This window comes from Bombus huntii, chromosome 13 (genome assembly GCF_024542735.1).
Source record: "Bombus huntii isolate Logan2020A chromosome 13, iyBomHunt1.1, whole genome shotgun sequence".
Classification (NCBI taxonomy): Eukaryota; Metazoa; Arthropoda; class Insecta; order Hymenoptera; family Apidae; genus Bombus; species Bombus huntii.
Genome location: NC_066250.1, coordinates 5,576,172 through 5,598,227, shown reverse-complemented (window position 1 = coordinate 5,598,227; position 22,056 = coordinate 5,576,172). Strand labels below are relative to the sequence as shown.

General features: G+C 38.6%; 1 protein-coding gene and 1 long non-coding RNA gene across 13 annotated transcripts in view; one reads left to right on the top strand and one right to left on the bottom strand.

Moving 5' to 3' along the window:
* The window catches only part of LOC126872395 (basement membrane-specific heparan sulfate proteoglycan core protein-like), a 291,064-nt gene that overhangs the window by 196,939 nt on the left and 72,069 nt on the right, over window positions 1-22,056 (bottom strand). For all 11 annotated transcript variants that reach the window (XR_007691963.1, XR_007691964.1, XR_007691965.1 and 8 more), the window contains exon 3: window positions 11,051-11,196. Coding sequence is in view for 4 of the 11 variants with exons in the window: in XM_050632304.1 (XP_050488261.1) it covers window positions 11,051-11,196 (146 nt within the window). In the remaining 7 variants the exon portion in view is untranslated. The remainder of the gene's footprint in view (window positions 1-11,050; window positions 11,197-22,056) is intronic.
* Window positions 12,053-22,056, top strand: part of LOC126872397 (uncharacterized) — a 33,257-nt gene continuing 23,253 nt past the window's right edge. The window contains exons 1-3 of one of the 2 annotated variants that reach the window (XR_007691970.1): window positions 12,053-12,174; window positions 12,543-12,690; window positions 21,214-21,896. This is a non-coding gene — a long non-coding RNA (uncharacterized LOC126872397). Of the gene's footprint in view, window positions 12,175-12,542; window positions 12,691-21,213; window positions 21,897-22,056 lie in introns of those variants that run through there. The other variant, XR_007691971.1, reaches the window with a different exon arrangement.

The window sequence follows — 22,056 nt, the reverse complement described above, 5'->3', positions numbered from 1 at the left end:
TCAATTTCAAACACAGATTGCATAAAACATTAAAGTCTAAGAGAAAACAAAAGAATCGAAATTTTTCATTCATTACGTTAACACAGTACCTTTCTAAATGAAATTCTCAGTAGCTTGAATTTATCTTTGCCTGTAGTAAAATTTAACTTTGACTTAAATTTTCAATGCGCTTTTTTAATCCTCTTATATTTGATGCAGCGTATAGTATTACATTTTCACAAGTCATTCGCTAAATCTGTTTTTCGCAAAACTTGAGATAATTATGTACAACGTTCCAAATATATTTTATACCTGACACTGTTACAGCAGCGATCAACTAAAGCTCGTTCGTGATAAAATCGTAAAGCAAGCGATTAATATACTGAATGAAGAAGACGTAGCTATTAAGCATAAAAATGAACATTTCCTCCGCTGTAAAGTCACGTTCTATTAACTCTTACGATCGTCACGATTTCGACTGGATGGCGTCAGTCTTACATCGAGTTTCCATTAAGAAAAGATTCTCGTATCTCTGTGGCTTGAATCCCGGCACAATGGCCGTATCATTAGACTAGCACCCGCAACAAAAGGATACGGATAGCGGATACGATTAGTCCAGCCTGGCTGCTTGATACCGGCTTTTCTTACCTAGTCAACCGGTATCGCGTAACATTTTACACAGCCGCGGTTGACAACAATACCCACAATCCTTTCTGCTTCTTGTCGTTTACCAGTTTCAGTTATATAAGATTTCTCTTTCTCCCTCGTCTTTTCTTTATACCATAGTGCATTAGGACGTGGTCGAAGCAGACGAACGATACAGCGGGAATGATAATGAGAAAAGTCGGAGATCAAGCGTAAATTTTATTTTTCTCGGAGAAATGTATCGTGAAGAACTCGGGGAATGAAAAAGAGCGAGCTCGTTTTGTTTCTAGCGAAGAACGTAGCATGCTATCGTGAAAATTTTTCAAGTATCCCAAGGCATTCTATGGCATCTCGTATATATTTTACGAGCGGCGCGCAATGAACATCGGCGAATCACCAACAATATAGTTCAACTTTTATTGTGCACCGTGTACGCGGAGTATGTAAAAATTGTTCAAACGTCAATCCTGAATCAAACGTTTCGCGTGAAATTGATGAATTGATATGCGAGGAAACGAACCAATGTCAAATTAATCCGCTTGGCAAATAAAATTCTTTTCCGTTGTATTGTGGATTAATTAATTGTTTAATGGACGAGGAAATATGCACGAAGGAGCCACTAATATTCTTTTATAACGTCGGAAAAGGTAATATTTCATAAATTATCGCGATACGTTCATTATCAAGACATCGTTAATTTTGTTTTATTAATGAATGACCAACGTGTCTTTCAATGCGTATACCGATTCACTTTCTGTATCGTATATTCGTACATACGTTTACAGTCAGGCGCAAAAGTTTACATACACCTCCTTACATTTGGAATCGAATATTTTATCTGTTGGAATCAGATGCACATTTATAAAAATAACATTTGATCGTTCTATCTGTTAATTACAAACTTCTATAAATATCCTTCTTAATATTGATAACATTAACTATCTTTTAATTATTAATAATTCGTCCTAAATCTTTTACGAGTTTCATGTTTTTTCTCCATTCCTCCTGCAAACATTTTAACACTAACGAGGAAATACAAAATTATTGTACATCGTTGATATGTGAACGTAACTAGTTCTATAACCAAATAGAGTTTTGTAATTTTTTTTAATAAAATATATAGGATATATAATATTTATAAAATTTGTAATATGTTAGTAGACTCTCGTGACTGACTGTACTCAGCAACTCTGCAAGTAATTCAAATCTATCCAGATGAATACAACGAACGTATCAATCATTAACGAACATGGCTTCCATTATATTGTAAAAAGCAGATGCTGATAAAACGATTATCATTAAGACCCCATCATTTTACCCGAATAGAAGACAGTGAACAAAGTGACGAACTCATTACGAGGAGAGTTACCTACTTCAAAAATTTTTCCTAATAGCCTCCCGCGTTCGCGAACGATGTCTCATAGACTCTCTCCTTTTTAGTCCCGGAGGCCACATTTTTAATAGTGCCCCCTCTTAAATTATGTCTGCGACCCGCTGATAAAAGCTGGAAGGCATTTTTAGCATCGACCGTCATCGACGCCTAGCATTCTCCGTCAGTTCTCATCCCCCTTCCATTTTTCTTTCACCCTCGACTCGAGCTTCCGCGTCTTTTTTTCTATGGCTCGTGTCGCAACTCTCCTCTTTCGATATCCACCAGCGAGGACGTAGCTCATTTTGCCTGGTTTAATAGATCACGCTACGACAGATTTGGTTTTTTACTCGAGATAATAATAATTTCTTTTTCAGGAAAAATAATTATCGGAATCCCATCGCCTTAGTCAACCATCCCTATTGATAAATTGCGCTTTTCTCTTTGTCTGCTAATCATAGAATTTTTTGTGTATTTGTGGTTCATAGACAGAGAGCAGCAAAGTTTCGAGAACGTTTCGAGGGAAAAGAATAATAACTTATATTACAAACAAAATAATTCAGACAATCGAATATGAGATTTTTCTTAAAAAAAAGTTTCTTAAGTCAACTCTCAGGAAAATTATATACCATTTTAGGAATCTATATAATTTAAAATTTTTAAAATTCGTTGTGCTCTAACTTATTGGCCCCTGTCAATTTAAATAAAAAAAGGAAAAAGAAGGATGAGGTCTCAATATCAGCAATAAATTCCGAAAAACATCTTGTAACGTTTCGTACGTTCCAGCTTGTATATTTATTGCCTTTTTAAAATTCAATTTGTTCAAAGCTTATGATATGTAGCATGACATTGGAATGTTAATGAAAATTTAATCTTCTATCAATCGTACAATTTTCTATATATCCCCGATTCATAAACAGAGTGAATAGTAAAGTTTCGAGAATATTCTGAAGGAGAAAATAACTGGAAATGTTGAATGGGTTCGTTTCTTGGCGATAAATGTTTACGACAGCCAGCTTTGAAATTGGAGACTTTGTGATGTATTACGAATACAACTTGCAGTAGGAAAGTGGGTTATGATAGATTTAAAATTCTTAACGGCCAAATCAAAAACTCGTAGCGTCTCGGAGGAACGTGTAAAGAGCAGTTTTCAGGAAGAATTTGGAAGCGTTTCATTTTGTTAAGTCACAAGTTCCACGAAAGCCAGTGAAATAAGATTTGATTACGCTTTATCATTTATCCATGTTATTTCGTGCTGAATAAATAAGTACCGATAGAACGAAGGAAAAGGAAAGAAATGAAAGAAAGAAACTATTCAGTGCTCATGAAATGGTTCGAAACGGGTGAATCTGAACGAGCTTTGGGCAATAAAAGGCTGAAAGAAAATAATTTTGTCGAGACTTCATCGTCCATGCGACGGAAAATGACTCCCTTCGCCTTTAACAGACAGCTCTCAGAATGGTTTGATAACTCGAGAAGTCTCGGTTCAAGATTACTCGAGTTAACGAAGCGTACCGTCGTTCGCCAAGTGTTTAAAGAAGTTTCGCATTTAAAGTCAATCTTCCGGCTATTTGTTACAACTGAAAAATACGTTTCTTTTTCATCTGCCCTAATGAACTTTCTGTGAATTCTTCAATTGTGCCAATAATAAGGCCAGGTGAAGCCTATCACACAATGACCAGTTTTCTTCAATGACTGAAGATTCAAATTCAAATGTTCCAATATCAAAATATTTCAATTTTCGAACCCTCAAATTCTCAAATTTAAATTGACTAGGATTCCTAAACCAATCCTCCACAGTTTATCAAATTTATTACGCAAACTCTGCTATACGTGATCCCAAAGCGTCATTATTACACTGCGGATACTTATGCAAATTCATATTTTTATGAATATAATAAAAAAATGGAATTTCAATATTTAATACATTTTCGCGTATTACGTACATCGTATTCATTTTTGCGTCTTCAACTTTCCTTAAATATCTAGAAACTTCCCAGACTTTCCTAAATGTAAAAAAATCGCCCAAAGTCAAAGAAACCTACTGTAGAATGGACGATTTCTTTTCATCAAGATCTAATCTCACTACTTTGTTTTATCTTCCAGGCTTGATAAAATTAGCACGTAGTACATGTACCTATCACCGTTGCAATTTGTCACATGTCAGATTTCAACAAAACAAGGGGGTTTGCTTATCATTCCGATCGAATCTCTAGCAAGGCAACATCATGCGTCCTTTCGAGTTCCATCGACAGGCTCGTTCTGCTCGTGTCTCCTTGATTCGCAACCGCAATAACCACGTCAATTCAATTCGTCCATAGAGTCGATAGAAACGGCAATAAAGCCACTTTGATCGACGAAATTTAGTCGATCACACCCACAATCAGTCTAAGCGTCAACCCGGTAATTTCTGTTAGATGCCGTACTTTGTCCAGCAGCTTTCGCGAATTCGTAATGGTCGCTTTTAGTTTTTTATCCGCGCTAAGCCGTCGTAAAGCTGATTGAAGAGAATCTCATAATAATGTTCGTATACTACTTGTTACTATCGTGCCTTTAACTTCATATTGCATCCTATATTTTATTGTCCGGAATCAATTCTACTGGAAATACGATTTTGTTCGTCGATGAAGAGGAATTGTTAACTGCATTTACTCGGTTTTAATTGGGAATTATAATTCACGGCCTCTCGGCGATTACCCTCGGATTCTTTTAACTGCAAACGAAGAGGATTCTCACTATCCCAGTTTCCCGAAGAATCAAACAGCTAGCGGGGTCCTCGTGTCCGTTTCACCTCCGTCCACCGTAAATACAGATAAAGCTAATTGAGAGCAATCGTTTGACCGAGACGGACGGTACTCCTTTAATTCTCCGGATAGAAGATAAAAGCTTCTTCTCGATTGCGCCTCGTCATCCCCTGATCCCTTCCCCACAGTCTACTATGTTATTGTTCCAATCTCCACCCGCGTTCATTGCCCATGGTATTAGAAGAATCGTCGAACGATGACTGTACCTGCACATATATGTATCTCGTATATTAAAGGATACTAACACTCCTCGTGGTTTCTGGTCCTCGTTCGTCCTCCAATCCGCAAATATACGCTATTGAAAATGAACGGTGGCGTGCAAGTGGGCGTGTCTCGCGTGGTGCTCCTAGATGGACAGGATCCTCCGACCGCTGTGCAAACTCCGTAGGACAGAGGCTCGTAATCGAGAAAGACTAGGGGGACCGGTGAGCTTTCCTCGAGAGTCCAGAAATCCTCGAGAATGCCGTTCGTTCGCAAACACTCGTCCTAGGCGGGGATTAGGAAGGAAGAATCCCGTGTCTCTCAGTCGGCTCGCTGACGATTGCATTTCTCGGTTCTTCCAACAGAAATTGTTTCAATTCGACTCTCTGTCCCTTTAGTCGGAGAGCCGACGCGTCGATTACGAGATTAAATCGGACTTAGTCCACCCTTCCCCTCTTTTCCCCTTCCGCATCGTGGCGTTCTTCGATGTCCCGGCTTATTTCACCGGCGTGGAAAACAATTTCCTGGATTCACCGCAATTAAAAGTCGCTCGCCGCTTCTGCCAACTTCCTGCTTCCTCTACCTCGCAACGATCCCCGGATGGTGGCCACACCGAACCACCTTCTCGTCGATCGATCATCTTCGATTATTAATTAGCCCGGCTAATGATTCCAGGAGACACGAGAGCAGAGTGACGGGTAATTAAGAAGAAACGACGAGGAGACCTTTTTGCCACGGTTAGAGGGATTATGATAAAGCAGCCTGTCCAAAGATAACATCTGTCTGCTCGAAAGCTGCTGCCTCTCGTCCTTTTGCTCTCCTACATCCACCAGCATGCTGACTTGCATTTTCTTTGTTCATTACTGACCGTGTCCGGCACACAGGTTGCAGGTGGCTCGCAGAAACTGGAAATTTTTTCCTGGCCGGATTGCGGCCAACAAAGCATATTCATTGTTTCATACTGGCTAGTTCTTCCCAGAGGAAGGCACTCCTCTGCTTCCTTTATTATTCATACTTCTTTCTTTTAATTAAACTTCGCGTGGAGCGTGTTATAAAAGACATTCCGTTTTTAGTAATATGAAAAGAATTTTTATGAACTTTAGGATGAGCGATAATTTGAAAATATTTTTAGATCGTGTTTAATGAACAATGGTCGAAGATAGTTTTGGACAATGACATACGCACTACAGCAATTAACCTGTTAATGTCTTTAGTTAGCGTTTCGATAGAGGAGGCGAAACCCGCTTTATACGAGCGACAGCGATCGATTAATTTGTTCATTGAACTTTAATGAACGTAACCATAGTGCTAATAAGATATCTACTGCAAACGGTTCGTCTCCAACACAGGGTACATTACGCCCGTCCGAGATGATTGAAACTTCTTGGATCGGCCTCGCTGTAATTGGTATTTCGTATAATTAGTTGTCGTCGATTAGATTTACCTCTCTAAAACGTTGCCCTGGCTGTGTAAATATTTCAATGCACATATGGTCTCTTTAAATATTCTCCACAAATCCATCTCGACCAAACAGAATTTTTTATTCACATTGCAAACTCTCTTTATGTATAACAGTGCCAGGAACAAGTAAATATATTCGAAGACAATTATTTCACCCTAAAGTCGTGCACGGCGTGTGATCGATGACAAACAGAAGAAACTCCACGGGCATCCGTGCTGAACAGCTGACACAAAACAACCGGTCGTCGTACTTCAACCCAATTTCCCCGGCAACTCCTTCATCTCAATTAACTACGTCCTTGTCGTCTACGCCAATTTACCATTTCCAACGAGCTAGCAAGAGCTGTCTGTCCTTCGTTAAACTACGATTCACCTGACTGAATATGCCATCCTAACTAATTCCTCGACATTTCGTTCCACGACTATTCGTTCCACGATTATTCGTTTCGCTCTTATGATTTACCCCGTGTCGTTACGCCATGTTCCATAGATTCTTCGTGCTGACATTTGTATCCTACATCATCGATGCCATTATGTCAATTGACGTTATCAGCAATGCCTATCTCTGCCGGAATCACTTGGAGGATTCACTATCTCGTTTATCGCGAGTGTGCGCATACAAATATACCTGCGTTACACACGCACACGGCTGCAAACACGTGCAACATTTCATTCGACGGCGTAGCTACCCCTACCAGCCCTCGGAAACCGGGTACACTGAACGCGGACCCCTTGTCGCTAGACACTGCATCCGTATCTTCGTGTGTACGTATCAAGCGACGCCCAATAAATCCACGGTTTAATTAAACTAAGTTTAAACGGATCCCTCCTGCCCCTGGTATAAAGCAGTTATATGTATTACGTTCCTGATCCGCCGCTAAATCAATTATCGGAGTTACACAAGCGCCAGGGAGTGTCACGTGACTACACTTCGTCTCGGATGCCTCGATAAACCGTCTGACTTTTTATTACAAAACTGATTTTGATAATTACATAGGAACATATTTCGTCGATTTTATTGATTTTCTTATTCAGGTCAACATTCAGAGTAATATCGTTTATAAGTTTCAGATTCGCAGATACATATAAAAGCATCTTTTATATCATGTACTATATCTTTTAGGTTTAAATTCAAGTTTGACGTAGGATTTGAGTTAAGTTTAGATTAGATAATAAATAAATAGAAAAAAAAGAAATTGCAATCTATATATGATTTTATGGTAATTATATAAAAATTGTAGAAAAAAGACATGACAACTGGACATTTCAGTGGAATTTCATATTTGTTTTAAAGTTCACCAATATAACTATGACGATTGAATGTCATCACAGTGCTAGTGAAGTTTCAACATGTTTCATAGAACACACTTAATGTACTCATAAAAGATTCCAATACTTTCTCCAACCGTTATAATTACTCTGATTTTTATTTACAAATGCATTCGTCTAATGCTCGAAATATTTCCGTAGAACGCGTATTTTTTCATTTTCCTTCGAAAATATCGTTTGGACAGTGAATTAACGTTCCCAGCTCGTTCAATACGCCGAAACGTTTACGTTCCATCGATCGATCGTGTGTGTTCCTGTGTTCGTTAACGCGACGGACAGGAAAGATAATGTTTTGCGAACGATCGAACTGTTTCCAATAGAAAACAAGTCGATGAATATGCGTAGCGAACGATTGATTAAGCGGGGAAAAAGCAAACCGACTAGATAGAATAATTAAATGGTCACTCTTGCCACGCGCATCACGAATTCCTTCTGCGGACTAGCATCACGCTGGTGTACATCGTACACGATTAAGCCTAAGCCATTCGAACTATTTGCGCCGGTACATGCGATGGGAAGGGCTCGATTAAACAGATCACTTCCGTGGAGCCGGCACGTTACAATCGTGCTGCTGCCCTCCGGTTGCAAACGAGATGCAACCCCCTCCACTATTTTTCTTCACGAAGGAGAGAACAGTGATCTAGCGCGAAGCAACAGTTTTCCAGGAGAATTTTAAGAAGCCCATATATCACCGTATCAAACCTACTGCATTATTCAGGCTAATATATAACCCTAATAAGTACCGAATAGATTTCACTCGACAATTCGCGGTGTTACTAATGCACCTTAAACACGATGCAGAATAAATAAAAGTACGGTTACTTGGAAGAAAAGTGTACGTGAAAATAGAGTAAAAAGAGAATAACGCCCTTCGTGAATTACAGAAAGCGTTTTACCACTTAATGGGGAAGAAACAACATGAAATTATGTAGTTTTTAATAAAAATATGCGATTAATGTATACGATCGTGCAGTGAGGCAATAAATTGAACGGCGTAGTAAGCGTGGAAAAAGAACCGGAGGATAAAGAAATCTCAACTGCGTGAAAGGTATTTAAGCAAAAATGTAAAGCATCTGTACTCCTTCTTATCATCTAAGGAATGATTTTATTTCATTCGAAACTGATCACTAAGTATTATCATTCTATATCTCACATTACGGATATTTATGAATTTACGAGAATTTTAAATACTCAAATATGTACAGAATGTGCAAAGGTTAAATATTCAAAGTAAACTATAAAGCTCTTTTCCTTTACTTGTATTCAGAAAAATATAAATTTTTGCATAAAATTCGATAGTATAATCCAAAATATTCGGTTTTGCACCGGCTGTATCATTTAACTCATTCTTCAATACACAGCGATGGACGTATAAATAGACAAATGTTCACTCGTATATTCGACCAATTATGTTGAAAATATTTCTATTTTTTCTACTATAGAGGATTTAAACATAAACTTGTACTACTATATTTTGCATGACAATTAAAAACTAAATTAAGTTGAATTTAATATAACTTTCCTTATTTACGTACTATAACATTTTTAAAATCTCCAAAAATTACATAATCCTCTACCCGACTAAAAATTCCTAATTCACTATTTAACACATATTCTTTGATCTTTGTTCACCTCCGTAGCCTCTACATTTGCGTTCGCCGCACACGCTTCTACATCTCATGTATGCATACAGTACGCCAAGTATTGATAGAGAGAAAGGGGCTTGGCTCTGTAACCACTTGGTTGAGTATACCTGATCGGTTCATTTGCCGCTGGCGAAGGTACAGTCACCCTGTGATCACTTGGCAATCCTAGTCTAACCTGCACTTGCTTCTTCCGCTACTAGAGACTCTCCTGTCCAGCAATTAAAGACAGTGCTTGAGCAGCACGGGCTAAAGACAGACACGCCGCTATTGACAAGTACAGGGAAGCATGTATGTATTTACGTGCATACACGGACGTCGAGTATTCAGCACAGATTCGAGAATGCAAGTCGAGGAGAAGAAGAGATTTAAGGGCTGTCTTTCTTGCTGCTAACCCGATGGACGTTTAGTGACGCGTTAAAGTAGACTCGAGTTGAACACGTGATGTCAAAGAGACATCGGTCGTAGTGAACATCGTATAAAAGCGGAACGCGATAGTCTTTGGCTGATGGATTCGCCCTGTAGTGTAAGGTAATTGAATTCACGACGACCGCTATCGAAAGAAAGGTGATTTTTATTGTCGGAACGTCGTTCACGAGCATCGAAAGAAGGCAATAGGATTTATAGTTTATAGCGATAGCGGCCGTGGCAACAAATGACGATTTTTATCTATCAAACTTTCTTTTCTATCGATGAAATTATACAGTACGGACGATACTTGATTTCGCTGAATCAAGACTAATTTACAGCGTCCACAATTAGAAACGAGGTGTGTCTATTATCTTAATTTCCCCTAATTTCTGCGATGATTAATAATTCACGCGAATCTCATGAACCGTGAGCAGGTGACCGGAAAATGTAGCAACAATATGCGTGTACGCGGCAATAAGTAAATATTACACAATCTCCACGGACGTGAGTCCGGGGCGAAAGCTAGTCATTACGCATATTGATACAGTTTATAGGTACGTATGCTAATGAATAAATACCAATAATTATGCGAAGATTTTGGTTCGCTGTTGTTCCTACCGATTTTAACAGTTCTCCCTCCGGCATTTAATGAACTGTATTGTGTTAGAAAATTATTGGTACCGGCTCGTTAAAGTTTGGCCGATCCTATCGGACCTTCCTCGTCCCGCCTAAAATTATTCCCGATTGTATTCATACAATTATTGTAAACGTTCCTGATGTACGGATTACGTAAAAGAAAAATACAACTGTATACAATCAGCCAACCGTAGTGAGTATATTGATTCATGGAATTAGTCGATAAATGAAATACCATGAAATATAAATGAAAATGTTCCCCTTCTCTTATTTTCTCTAACGATTTCGAAATGTTTTTGACGATAAACGATAAACGTTTGTCTACTAGTTTTTCCGCGAATATTATCGAATAACTGGAATATCCCGGAAAAAGTGATTCATTAAGTTGGCTATTTTATATGATTTGCTCAGATGATTTATGCAGCATCAATGTGTCACGAGAAAATAACGATTCGCTTGATTTATATCGAAAAATTGTATGATCCGCGATCATCGGTAGATAAATATTTACATAGACAGCCCCAGAATGGTGGACGCTATAATATCCTTTAGAAAAATAAGTCGTCACTTACTACTCTGTCTCCAGGATGCTTCACGAAGCAATTCAATTCCGCTGTTTGACCAACGATGGCAGTAACATTTCGTGGGGCGATGTCGTCGAAATCTGGCTTGTTCAAAGGTTTACTTCCGGCGACCACGCTCGCCAGGCTTGATCCACCTGCAAAGAGTATGGACAATACCATTAAGGAAATTATCTTTTCGTTGAATCTATCCTTCTTTATTCTAAAGATTCGGAGGGAATTCTATTGATTATTAGGCAATTGCTAAAACTTTCAAGGTTTATTATCTCACTGGGAAAAACTGATACGTACGTGTAGATACAAACGAACTTCGTATCGGAAAGATTAACTCGGATGTTGTTCCAGAAACGAACGCTGTTTATCGATCGTTATGTTACATAGCAATTTCCGGTAACAGTTTTTGCTGTTAATATATCAGTGTGTGTTCCTTGCATCGTAAACGACACATACATCATATCGCGTCAAAATCAAACTACGTTAGCAAAGTACGTAATATGTGTGTATGTACGCAGTATGTTTTTTCGAGAGCATTCGTTCCGCCATATTGTATATTGATTCAATTGTATATTGAATATCTATACATTCGCGGTATCTTGATGCGATAATTGTTGCGAAAAACTTACCATAATTTCGATCGTTTCCACTGCATTCTCCCTAACTTCTTCCGTAGAAACGTCAATTAAAGTAGGCACTACACTACGCAATCGTTATTGCACGCGACCGACAACTAATACTACGCGCGAACGAGCGAAGAGGTTTATACCGAAGAGGTTGATTGCGCCGCACAGTGAAACCGGCAACTGAAGACGATTTGCGACGTGAAACCCACATTCGTTGTATATTTACAATTTTTTCTCGCGAACAGAATCTAGCCGCACTAAATGTAAACATACCGAGGCCGAGACACGTTTAGTAATGACGATAGTTATACCTTGGCGTACCAGATGGCGTGTCGCGAGAAACATCCAAGGATGTATGTATGTATGAGTATATTCTTACCTATAATACTTGTGTATTCACATATATTATAGTTTTAATCGAACTCTTTCAAAATGGTGACGTGGTATTTACACAGCTCAGCTAAAATCGAAGTGAAGTGCAACATATTACCAGAGGTAAGTAAATAAATTTGTAATTAAAGCACACAAGTTATTTAATAAACAACGATATTCAACTGGAACATTGATTAGCCTATTTTACACGTAGTATCGATCTCATGATTCAATCGTCGAATATCTAAGTGTACGGTTATAATACTGTGATATGCAAGCTATTCTTTTACGGTGAATTATTATTTTTCTATAATCCTTACGAATAATTTTACCAACATTTATTGCATCAATATCTTAGATCGCTATCTTGCACGAATATAAAATTCTGCTTGATCGTTCGTTTTTATTTCGATAATATAGTATGATTGTTACATTCCGTATCAAACTAGCAAGTATTTTAATATTTATTAAGAGAGGCGTATTTATATTAGGTGCATCACCTAGAAATCGCAATAAATATTCCGAGAGCATAAAATTTCGCAGTTATACGAACGCAAACGGTGAAATTTTCCCGCAGAAGCGTATAAATAATGGAGAAATCTATTCTTATTTAACAAGGCGTCACGGCAACAGAGGAGCGTGAGTATTTCTCGCAAAGTCAAAGTAAGTTGGATGAATATGGAAACTCTTCGAGCTTTACGTTCAAACGAGGTTAGACGATGCAGCTGCTTTGCAACATCAAAAGTTCTACCTCTTGAGTGAGCTGGTTGTTGCCGACTCGCTTTCTACCAACAGAAATGTATACACACACAAATGCACACACTGACGCGCACGCGGGTAATTCTAATAAGCACTTGATTAAGGATGAACTTCCAGCAATACTAATGCGTCACGGTATTGTGTATGGCCGTGGTACGCAATCACGGTTAACGTTCATGAAATACCGTGTTAGTTGCACCAGGACAGCCCATCGTCTTCTTCTTTGATCCACCGTTAATGCAAATAGTTTGCCAACTAATAATTTCGAGAATGCCTGGCTTCCCTGTGGCATGCTTCCATCCCTGCTTCGCCCCTAGCCTCACTGACCTTCGATTTAGGTACACGAAAACGGACTCTATCGTAATTTCATCATGAATGCAACAGTGAAAATAATACAACAGTATGATCTTGTATAGTAGGTAATTTGTCAACTAATCAACTAATCTTTTACAAGTTTGTAATTTTTTATGCTATTTTTTGTCAAATAGGTCAGATAATGTATATTTTGCAAAATTTAATTTTAGAATTTGATTCATTTCATTATCAAGCTTGTCACTGTTATGCAAGCGTATTTATTAATATTTGTAATTTGAAACCTGTGGCTTGTAAAATTTTATTAATAACACTGGTACAATTGCGTGAAAAGGCTCTCATGTGAGAAATAAATTATTTCAACCTACAGATACAACCAGTTATAAAAGTTTACATGTACCATTTTTTGAGATATCATGAAAAAGATGTCAATGTTGTTTTAACAATATCTTTAATATTAAACATTCTATTAATTAAACTCAGATATGTACTTTAAATTTTGAAAATAATTTTACAATTTATTTGACATTGATAAAATTAAAGATTGAGTAATTACTGGTGTAATTTCGTTTCATAAATTCTGCGACTTAAATGTCTCGTGTTCCTTTAATTCTTCCCGGAAATACGTTAATATACTGAGCAAATACAAAGCCACTTTATGCAGACACGAAAATGTACACGGTTCTCTGGCAAAATAAAATAACTTAACCTACATAAAACTCAGGTTATATGCAGAATTTTGTCACTGGTTGTACTTGATCTCCGATCAACATAATTTATGCTTCGCATTATGATGACGTTTATCTCGCTAACCACTTCATTATACACCAGATCAACGTGATTTGGGCGTGAATGAAGTTTCGTTCTTGGTCGGATTAAATAAACGCGTATGATATATAGCTACCGTGTCATAATGGCGCAACAGTCACTTTCACCGATCCTTTCCATCTCGGATTTATTATTGGAGTTTGCCAAATGATATATACCGAAGAAAGAAAAACATTCTCATAGCTCAACAACCATCCAACGATTTCAGGGGTCACAAATGGTGACTATTATCTTTCCGCCGAATTAGGTTACGCTGTAGCTGATTTATATGAATCACTCGATTCGCCATTAACCAGGATTTCGTCGAACGCAGAGATGAGGGAATCGCCATTAACATAATCCCGTGAGAGTGGGTGGAAACGGTGGAAAAACGGCGCTGTGTCGAACGAGGCTCGAAACGGTCGACGGGGGTTGAGGGTGCGTTGAACGCGAACGGAAAGAGTGAGACAGAGCTATGGCGCTCGATAAAATTTCCCATTGTGTTCCACGGGTAAAATGGGATTTCGTCGGGGCAGAAATTGAAATTGTTACAAGGCAGACGCGAAATTGTTGGAAATCGCTCAACGATATCCCAGACGATATCGATATGCGTTCCGGGGAAGGAAGGAGTAACGGAAGGGATTGGCAGCCGATAACGAAGCGTCGACGAGTTGTCGTGAAATTAATTTACCGTCACGACCGTCCATCCCTCGCCATGGTCATGGTTGTTCGCTACTATCACGGAACAGTCGATTTAATGGTGTCCCGTGGCAGGCCGATGAAATGGAAAACCTGTAAGCGTCCGGCGAAACGAATGTCGATGGGACGCGCTATCGAGCACCACGAGGAGAAATTTTGCTCCGCATACGCGGAAATGGACCAAAAAGAGTGACTATCGATCGGATTCCTGCGCCAGGGAATACTTGGGAAGATCGTCGATATATCAGAACTTGACGTACGAACCAGACATAGAGATATCTTAAAAATTCCAGAAATTTTAGTTTTATCTGTCTTCTCCCCTTCTCTCACTCTCTTCCACTCTTTCTATCTCAGATTGAACTAACATGAGAACCGACAAATTTATGTAAAAAGAGGCGTTGGATTAATTTGTCTAATAATCTGCGATGCCAATAACTTATGCACGGTAGCGCCTTTTTACCTTAACATGTTCGTATTGCGGTCTGCCATTTTTAATTTCAAGGTGAACGAATAAACACACGTCTGATCCGGGAGAACTATCGCTGATTCTCGAAATAGGAAGTTATGAACGAACGAAGAAACGAGCCGGGACGATACGCGAGAAATATTCTTTACGCGTTCCTCCATGGTGCGTTTATTCAAATTTATTCAAATTTGAATTTATGCGGGCAGTATCTGCCACGTAGCACGCGTATGAATGCCGTCGATTTAAATACAGCCAGGAAAATCCGGAGAATTTTTCCAAGGATACTATATGGCAATCTTGCTCTACTGGTTATTCTTGATTTTTCTCTGCCCACAGAAACGATAAACAAGGAAACTGTGTTTTAAACAAACGTGTTCCACAGGGTCCACCGCAATCTCTGACCGTTTGGTGATTCTCCAAATTTCGGTGGCTTCTAGTCACAGCACGTACGTTCAGTTATTTGATCTTCCCCTTAGATTCGAAGTTGGCCAAAAGCACGGCCAGCGATACCTTTCGACCCGCTCCTATCGTTTACCTCGTCCGTGAATTTAGAGTCGTCCCGGAAATGAACGGGGAAGAAGCGGGCTAGAATGGAAAAAGAGGGACGGGAGAAAGGAGGAGGGTGGTCTGAAGTAATCAAAGGAACAACGGAAAGCCTCGTACCGTACCGCGTCGCGTGGTGAAGCAAGAGGAAAAAAAAGCGCAGTGAAATTATGGTGTAATACCAGTCAGCGTACGTATTCTGCTCTGACACGCAAACCGACCCCTTAAATTCGTCGGTTCCTTCGTCCGTGTTCGTGCCTTGTAATTTCAATGGAATGCATCACACAGAGATAAGAAATCGTAATTGAAGCTCTGAACAATGCTCGCCTGCAATCTGACGTAAGAAAAATCGACGAAATCTAGAGAACCTCGCGAAGTTCTGCTTTTCTAATGATATAAACTTTCTCTCTCTCTCTCTCTCTCTTTCTCCGCATTGTTATAACTTTTTCCAAATGAATAGTTCCAAGTTACGAACAAATTTACTTAGTCCACGCGTTTCCTCTCTTTCTCTTTAACGATCGTTTCAAAGGGTAAATACCTGCGAGCACGATCGAATGCCTGCAAAGGATGCACCGTTGTTACCCACTTCTTGTTTCATGACAGAGTTTTCCGTACGGCACCTATAGTTTCTATTCGAAACTGGTAGTTGGCTCTAGAACTACGACGTCGATTCTTTCCTACAGGATCGTATCGTTGATTTCGGCATTGAATTCACTTCGAGCAATGCCGAAGGATCTCCTTTCAACCGTTTCGCTCTATGATTTTCCACCGATTCACTGGAGCTATACGCCTGAACCTTGGCTATTTATACGATTGCCAGGCCTTCAAAAGTCCTCTTTTTTGCTTCTCTTTTTTCTTCTACCGGCTAGAATTTTCGTATTACCGTTTCCTTTACAAACTCGGTGCCTGTGTATGCAATCGACGATTTTGATGCATCTCTCACATTTCTCGATCTTCTCGTTCACGTTTAAAGCATCGCCGATGATACAAAACGATCGATTCGCATAATCTTAGGTTCTTTGAAGTGCTCGTAGCATTCTTTTGTCAGACATCGTACGACATCAAATAGTATAACAAATAGTATAGTACTCTCTACTTGTTATAATCATAGTTACACTTGGACATTGGAATAATAACAGAACAGGAAAAGTCAAAAATCAAATGATAAAATTGCAGTTCATTGCCGAATCTTATAAAGCTATTAATTCCTTCATTTCTTTATTACAAGGGAAGATGACAAGATTCTTTTAAACTCGTAGAAGATCTTCTGATGTTAATAATAACAGTAAATGTATCTATTAATATATCTAACAAACAATAAAACATATTACTGGTATAATTTTAATAATTCCAATAGTAACTGCTGCTTTAGTTTAATTATTAATCCATCGTTAATTTATACGCTTCGTACACGTTTCGAATAAATTTATAAATTCTTTAGCGTTTAGAACATTTAGTTAATACCCAAAGCGTCAATAGCCATGTAATAGAATAGATTCGGATATTGTTCATATTATTTTAGTAGGATTAATAAAAGCTAATTTCATAGGAATATTCGACGGTTAGTGCCACGTAATCCGCTAATTGATTGAATTAAAATTAACGCTTGGGCAAATGGAGTCGGGGTAATTAAATATCGGTCGCGTTTTAGTAATTCAACAGGGGTCACTGGATATAAATGTCCTGGTGAACCGGCTTGTTTCCCCCTTTTCTAATCAGCACTTGCCGTCCTACGTAGCATTGGGAGCAGGAAATTCAGTTCGTCCTTTGAAACGAATATTGGGGTACGGAGAACAGAAGAAGAACGAAGCCAGGGGAAACAGGGGATTCTAATTACTCAATTAAAATATTCAACAGAGCCGTGTTGCGACCAACTCAATTGCTCTGCGTATATTTCACTATCAAATGTGATTCTAATTAAAACTGTTCCTACTTAACGCAACCTGTGCTCTCCTTTCTTCCTTGTACGAAATTTCGTTTAATTTCGATTTATATCTTTCCCGTACTAAAACGTCGTTCCACTTAAGAACATTTTCATCTTTTTCATCCTTAAATTATAATTAACGGTAAAAAAAAAAATACCGTCTGTTACGGTGTTCGCGGAGAGACGCGGTCGCTAGGAAAACGCGTCAACGAGAGGCGTAAATTATCGCTACGATTCTGCTAATCAAATGAATTTAACACTGTATTAATAGGTTAACATAAAATAGTATATTTGACAATATTTAAAAATAATATAATGAATACGTCACAAATTGTTTAACAATGAATACAGTAAATATGTTGCAGAAAATCGCCCGACTTTACCGATATCTCTCAATGAATTCGTTAGATTATGCGACTTTAATTTTAATCGTCAGACCTCTCGATGTATAACGTTTGACTCTTCAGAAGGGACTGATTGCCCTTCGATCATTTCTTTGTCTTCTCTGGGAGACGACCCCCACTACGCTCGGGTCACGCCACGTTCGCGCCTATGATCACGTATGCCGCCTTCTTGTGTGGAAAAAGTAACGGACCGACATTAACGTTTCTAGAACTCGCTGCTTGGTGATAACTATGCGCTCGTCGATACATTGTATATGTTCCGTCGGGCAGATAAGACGATCTGTCTACGGCACTGTAGGACCGCGAGCGACGGTTAGAAATACAGCCTGTGGTAAGCCTCGTGACGTAACACCGTCGTTTAATATGAACCTAAATTTACCATGCATAAATAATTATGATTGAAGCGATATGATGAAAAACAAATATAATAATATGCGAACATTTATCTCCGTAGAAAACACTTTGTCTACAAAACATTGATTCTAGTAATTACAGAAATGATTGATTTATTAGCTGCAAGAATAAAGCGTTAAACAGTTTGTAACGTTAATAGTCACGCAAATTTGTCTATAATATTTCTGTCCATTCGTACAAATATTTGAAAATTAAAAAACCCAAGAAGATTATTTACGATTATTACGATTATTTAAGATTGATGAGCTTCACTCATAGATTTTTTAATTTCGTTACACCGGTATATGATTGATATTCAAGCCCCCAGAAACAAATGACTTGCTCGTAAGTTCTTTCTTTTCTTAGCGAGAAAATAGTATAATAATAGAAAATTCCAAGTGAAATTAACAAAATTCATCAAATATTTTCATCAATATAGTTTCTGACTAACTCGATCCCATGACTTGTTTCAAATTTGCACCATGTTCTATTTTATAATTGCGAACATGTAAAATTAAAAACAACGGAGTTAAGCGTCGTTTATGTGCAGTTTGTAGATTATGCGACCATAATTGGCTTGTGGCTATAATAACATTCACTTTATAATTCCGAATACATAGCCACAAACTAAAGTAGAAATGGCAGAGTTAGGAAATAAATATTGAAAAACTAATTCACCAACAAAGCACGGTTTCCACGCAGATCGTAGTTCACATACAACCTCGCAAACAACCTAAATTAGTCCATAAAGTATGACTGGGTACGACGTTATCCAATCCGTGGAGTTAACTCTAGTGCAAGCATTCCATTCCACAAATCAGGCTGCGATTCGAGGTTCGTTTCAATAATCGTCCCGGAACTGCTAAATAACTCAATAGTTTCGGCCAGGAACGAGGCAGATTGCACGGGATAGCTCGTTGTGTGTAAAGTTGAAACTCGGCCCGAATGTAACCGGGGAAAATCGCGATAACGCGCCGGTGCTGAGCTTGCTCGTTACGGGTCTGAGCCCTTATGCTTCCTACGGGGCCAGAATATGGGCATATTCTATTAGCAGGATGGTTTACACGGTTGCCCAACCTCGTAAATAGAACCGGTAAACAGATTCGCGCACTAACACACCGTGGGAGGGCATCGAAGCTTGCTACCGTTTCGTTCGCCAATTTCATCAGTGTGCAACGATGCATCCTGGCAGGAAAAGATGGCACGAGCTATGCAGAAGCTTCTTATTTATTTCTCTTTCCTGTTTTCTTTCGCCAACAACGAATTTTTATATCGTTCGTATGACATTTGTAACTTTCCTTAAGTAGCATAGAAAATAATAATTCTAGATAAGTCAAAGATCAGAAAGAATCTAAGAAGAACACAGAAGAGAAATGGTGATTTTAGGAATTTTATAAGCGTTTCGGAACTTGTAACAAAGCTATTCTTACAAATAGATTTCGTCAGAATACGCATCCATTGTAACTGAATTGCGAACTTCTATGCATTTACGAGAAACATGAAATATGCGGAAACGTACAAAATGCATGTAATATGCGAAGTAATAAAATATTTTCAAACTTGTTACGACACTTAACGGCTGAAATAAGTCTTTATGCAGGCTGCAAGAGTACGCAGTCTAGATACAGTGAATGCGCTGAAATACAATGAATTCTGCTGAATATTATCGGATATAAACGCACGAAGAAAGGACTACGGACTTTTTGAATAGCACAATATATAAGCTCTTAATGAATACAAAGCATTATTCTATTATCGAACTACCAAATGCTCAATGATAAAAATATCGAGCTGAAGGATCGGTCTTCTCCAGTTTCCGTCTCTAGAGGTAGTTTCATAGATTTTAAAGTTCACAGTTGGGAATTCGTAGCACGTATAGTTTAAAAAGTTATTAAATCTTGAAACGAACATGTACCCTCTTGCACGTTGAGAAAGTTTCGCCGAAACTATACGGGGCATACTGTCCTGCAAACATATGCGCAACTATTTGGAATATCCGACTGCCGTTTATGCGACCGGACTTTGGAGATTAAAATGCAGCAGCTGGAACCGTGGGATTCGTTCAGGTTGAAAGTTCGCTTAATAATGGTACGTCCCTTGCCGGGTATAAAATCGGTCATCAGAACGAGACAGAAAGGTGCATTAATCACCGGGATTGTCTTTAACCGTAGAGATTACGTTGCAACTTTCTGTTAATTACTCAGCTGCTACTGCACTTTTTCACGGAAATGTATTTGCGTTTGTCAACTCTATGCTTCTGTTTTATTTGCTCGCGAGACAACAAACAACATTCTACTGTTGAATAATCTGAAGCTTAATAATCGCGGAACGTTTTTTGAAATGTGAATTAATGTAGGTGACGAATGACAGAGAACTGAGTAAATGTCCATTGAGTAATTGATAGCTAGCGAAAAATAATTTAAACGAGATACGTGGAGCTTTGCGTGCGCATGGAAAAAATGTGTGCTGTATGCGTAATATTTCTATGAAGGTGATATGATTGAGAAATAAGAGAGTCGGGATATAATTACAGCACTGAAGTGTTTTATACGTTTTTTTCCTATGTCCAATGAATCAATTTCTTGTAATTTTAAACGGTAGTTGTCACTTGTTTGTTCTTATCTTTATCAAAAGACGGATAAACATTTCGACTTGCGTAGAAAGAGAGCTCATTGGAGAAAGAAAACAAGGGAGATGTGAATTGTTAAAAAATTTCGAGAGTTATTGTAGATAACGCGTTAAAATAATACGTACCAAATTATATCTAAAGCGTAAAAATTTGGCTGAAAGTCAACGTTGCTTCAATGTGAATGAAACATGTTCGAATTCTAGACGTGACATTCCTATCGTTTCAGCACCCCACGTATTATAGGATCATATGTTTCATCAAGCACCTGAAAGGAACAGCTGAGAACCGATTACCGTGTCGTTAACGATATTCCAGTAACGTTCAAGTTGTATCGATGATCAAACTTGCCGCGTAAGAGTAACCAAGTTTATAATACAAGTACGTCGCTAATGCATACGATATCCCAAGTACAGATTAAACTTTTCGAAGACCATTAGCGTGCATCGAGGGAACGTCGTATCTCAAGCTAAGTCAGCGGTTAAATTCACGGACGTCCGGATCCCGCGAGGATGTCCAAAACGGCGGTGTAAGTACGTCCTCGAAGATTCGAACGTGAATATGTCTGTCCACTTGTATTGCAAAATTAAAAAAAAAACTAATTAAAACGTACGCAAAGTCTCAAGTCTGATCAGAACTTTCTCTATTGTGTAGCTGTCACAATGAAATTACAAAAATCTGTGGTGTCTGTTTCGTTTCTTAACACATTTTTTTAATAAAATTTTCTAATGTAAACACTTTGCCATCACGCGATACGTATAGATACGCAATCTCTTTACATCGTATTCAATAAATAACGCCTGTGTTGTACATTTTGCGAACATTCATCACGTCTCATAAAATTTGCACAGTTCATCAAATCGTTTCGCCATTGGGAAAAACAATAACAAATTCTTTATGATATCGAAACGTTGCAACAAAATATCTCTGATATTTGTTTTTCGCTAGTAACGAAACATCGCCGGCAGTGTACGTTGTTCGGTTAACGCAAATCGATTGCGAGTGAGGGGGGAGGGGGGTACAAAATCGAGCACGGTTCGACTCGAGGAAATTCCAATCAGGAAACCATTAC